The following is a 3,902-nucleotide window of genomic DNA, read 5'->3' on the forward strand; positions in this document are numbered from 1 at the left end:
CAGTCACATCCAGCTGGCCAGTAAACTCTCTCCTGGCTGTGACTACGCCCTGTTCAAGGTAAGCTTTGTCCCCAAAAGGGACAGGGGGAAAGGGCTGGTGTCCTCCATTTGTGCTCAGGGGCAGGGGCCGGGCTGGGCAGGCCCTGGACAGCCTGTCAGGGCAGAGGTTGGTTCTGATTGGAGGAGTTGCTTTACCCCGAGCTCAGACAGAAGTGGCTTAGGCCTGAGCTGTGCCTTCAAAGATGCTTTAAGAGGGAGGAAGGGAGATGGACACTGTGGTGGCTCACGTCTGTCATCCTAGCTACTCAGGAGACTGAGATCTGAGGATTGTGGTTCAAAGCCAGCCTGGGCAGGAAAAGCTGAGCAATTCTTCTCCAATGAACCACCAGAAAATGGGAAGTGGCGCTGTGGCTCAAGTGGTAGAGCGCTTGCCTTGAGCTGAAGAGCATAGTGACCATCGCCCAGGCCCAGAGTTCAAACCCCATGACCGACCAAAACAAAAAAAGAGAGAGAGAGAAGGAAAAATGAAAGCCTGGAAGTCTGGAAGGAGAGGGAGTATAGAGGCAAAGGAGTCTGGATTTCTACTATTTTTTTGTCAGTCGTGGGGCTTGAACTCTGGGCCTGGGCACTGTCCCTCAGCTCTTCAGCTCAAGGTGAGCGCTCTACCACTTGAGCCACAGCCCCACTTCTGGTTTTCTGCTGGTTCATGGGAGATAGAGTCTCACAGACTTTCCTGCCCCGGGCTGGCTTTGAACCTCGATGCTCAGATCGCAGCCTCCTGAGTAGCTGGGATGACAGGCGGGAGCCACCAGCACCCGGCCTGTACTTCTTTGTTGTTGTTGTTGCTGCTCAAGGCTGGTGCTTTGCCACGTGAACCACAGCTCCACTTCTGACTTGATTTCTGGTGGTGCATTGGAAATAGGAGTCTCAGGCTTTCCTGCGCACTGGACTCACATCTCCAGCGGACAGTGATCCCTCCCCCCTCTTCCCTCCCCCTTCCTCCCCCCCCCCGCCCGGCCCCCTGCAGGATGGCATCCAGCCCATGTGGGAGGACAGCAGGAACCAGCAAGGTGGCCGCTGGCTGGTCAGCCTGGCGAAGCAGCAGCGCCACTGCGAGCTGGACCGTCTGTGGCTGGAGACGGTGCGTGGCTGGCTGGGCAGGGGGTGTGGCCAAGGGAGAGCCAATGGTCTCAAGGGTGTCCAATGCCATGCCCTGATTGGTGCTCTCACATCCCCCCCCTCCCCCTTGGCTGCAGTTGCTCTGTCTGATCGGGGACAGCTTTGAGGAGCACAGTAGGGAGGTGTGTGGCGCTGTCATCAACATCCGTCCCAAGGGGGACAAGATCGCCGTGTGGACAAGCGATGCGGAGAACCAGGCCAGCGTGCTGCGCATTGGGTGAGGGGCTAGCTCTGTCCTGGGGATCCGGGGAGAGGGAGAGAGGATCTTGTGTGTAGGATTGGCTTGGCATCCTCCAGAACTCTCTACATCCTCTCTCCTCCTCTTTCCTTACCCAAAAAGGGTAAAAGGCCAGGCTCCAGCGGCGGCTCCCGCCTGTCATCCCAGCTTCTCAGGAAGCTGAGATCGGAGGATCACGGTTCAAAGCCAGCCCGGGCAGGAAAATCCATGAGACTCCTATCTCCCATGAACCACTCAGACAACCAGAAGTGGTGCTGTGGCTCAAGTAGTAAGAGCGCTGGCCTTGAGCTGAAGAGCTCAGGGACAACGCCCAGGCCCTGAGTTCAAGCCTCATGACCAACCAAAACGAAATGGGTAGAAGACTGGACACTGAGAGGATTTCTATCAGAACCCTGCATTTATGGGAAAGGACTCTAGTTTGGGAGCTGAGTATGGTGGTTCACACTTGTAATCTTAGCTGCTCAGGAGGGTGAGAACTGAGGATCCTGGTTCAAAGCCAGCCTCTGGGAAGTAGAATGAATGGCTCAAGTGGTAGAGCACCAGCTTTGAGTGTGAAAAGCCAAGCAAGAGTGTGAAGCCTTTTGTCTGTGTGTGTGGGAGGGGAGGGGGATGGGAAGGAAAAACTAGGAGAAAGCCAGGGAAGGGGTGACATTTTCCAAAAAAAAAAAAATGTACTCTTTGCCTGACGAATGAAACTGTTACCCTTCTATACCTCACCTTTCTAATAACCACAACAATAAGCCGGGAGCTCGTGACTCACACCTATAATCCTAGCTACTCAGGAGGCTGAGATCTGAGGATCGTGGTTCAAAGTCAAACCAGGCAGGAAACATCTGTGAGACTCTTATCGCCAATGAACCACCAGAAAACCGGAAGTGGCACTGTGGCTCAAAGTGGTAGCGTGGTGGCCTTGAGCAAAAGAGCTCAGGGACAAGCACCCAGGCCCTGAGTTCAAGTCCCACCACAGACCAAAAAAAAAAAAACCTAAACAACCAATAAAACCAAAACACAATAAAAAAAAGAGCACAAGGCCCTGAGTTTAAGCCCTAATCTTGGCACAAGAAAAAAAAAACACAATAAAACAGGGGTCTAGTTTGTGTAAGGCATACAAAACAGATGCAGCTGTGGCTGCAATCAGGTGGAGGTCTGGACTCGAACCCAGGTCATCTCATCTCCAGGACCCACTGCTGAGAGCCTGCATCCTCTCTTCTCTGTGCATTCTGCAGGCAGGTATACAAAGAACGCTTAGGCCTTTCCATGAAGACGATCATCGGGTACCAGGCCCACACCGACACAGCCTCCAAAAGCAACTCCCTAGCCAAGAACAAGTTTGTGGTGTGAGGGGTTTGGGGCACGCCCATTCATTCACGTGCAGTTGGCCGGTGTAAGGGAGTTTGGTGGTGGGAAGACCAGACTATACCGTTGATCTTGGATTGTATATGAGATGGGGTCTCTCGCTACATTACACAATGGTCTCAGACTCCTGGGCTCAAGTGATTATCCTTAGTTTCTTGGGTATCTGGGTTTAGAGTAGTATACCACCTGCCTTCACAGTCAACAACCCCTGAAGATGACCCTTCCCTTCCCTTTCTGGGATTTGAACCCAGGGCTTTGGATTTGCTCTATCACTGGAGCCATACTCCCAGCCATTTTGCTTGCTTGCTTTTTGTTTTTGTTTTGGGCCTGGGCACTGTCCCTGAGCCTCTTGGTGCTCAAGGCTAGCACTCTACCAACTTGAGCCACAGCACACCACTTCCAGTATTTTCAGGCTAGTTTATGGGAGAATAAAGATCCTCAGATCTCAGCCTCCTAAGTGGCTCCGGCTCCATAAAAACATCCTTTAACATGACTTGGGTCTATGCCCTGGGGCTGATATGGGGAGGAGTCTGGGGAACAAAGAGGACTCGAAGGAGAAGATTAGAGGTAGTTCAGAGAACTGGGGACTTCCTATGCAGTGCCCCGCCCCTCCCATCTCCTATTGGTCTGTGGGCAGGGCTTAGCGGCCAGTAGTATCTGTACCTCTCCTGCCTGAGAGCCAGGCTAGAGTGGAGGTGGGCAGACAGGCCTCAAGCCCTAGGATGACAGATTGATGAGGGTCTAGGGCTGATCCTATCTTGTTTTTGTTTTTCTGTAATGAGGGAGAGGGAGGGGGGAGAGGGAGGGGGCTGGAACTAAGTAAGGGCCTGGGCTCTGTCCTGTAGCTGGTGCTCTACCACTTGAGCCACACCTCTGCTTCCAGCATTTTGCTGGTTAATTGGAGATAAGTCCCATAGACTTTCAGGCTGGCTTCCTACCCCGATCCTCTCAGATCTCTGGTCGGTTGTGAGACTTGAACTCTGGGCCTGTGGGCGCTGTCCCTCAGCTCCAGGCGAGCGCTCTACCACTTGACCCACAGCACCACTTCTGGCTTTTTCTGCTTATGTGGTGCTGAGGAATCGAACCCAGGGCCTCATGCATGCAAGGCAAGCGCTCTACCACTGAGCCA

The 3,902-nt window shown here is 53.4% G+C and overlaps 1 protein-coding gene across 1 annotated transcript in view; it reads left to right on the plus strand.

The window, feature by feature from the left end:
• Nucleotides 1-2,758, plus strand: part of Eif4e1b (eukaryotic translation initiation factor 4E family member 1B) — a 3,818-nt gene extending 1,060 nt beyond the window's left edge. The window contains exons 4-7 of the mRNA XM_013015982.1: nucleotides 4-58; nucleotides 1,028-1,141; nucleotides 1,257-1,396; nucleotides 2,644-2,758. Of these exons, the coding sequence (XP_012871436.1) occupies nucleotides 4-58; nucleotides 1,028-1,141; nucleotides 1,257-1,396; nucleotides 2,644-2,758 (424 nt within the window). The remainder of the gene's footprint in view (nucleotides 1-3; nucleotides 59-1,027; nucleotides 1,142-1,256; nucleotides 1,397-2,643) is intronic.
• The last annotated feature ends 1,144 nt before the right edge of the window (nucleotides 2,759-3,902 follow it).

The sequence above is a fragment of the Dipodomys ordii genome, unplaced genomic scaffold (assembly GCF_000151885.1).
Source record: "Dipodomys ordii isolate 6190 unplaced genomic scaffold, Dord_2.0 Scaffold29, whole genome shotgun sequence".
Lineage (NCBI taxonomy): Eukaryota > Metazoa > Chordata > Mammalia > Rodentia > Heteromyidae > Dipodomys > Dipodomys ordii.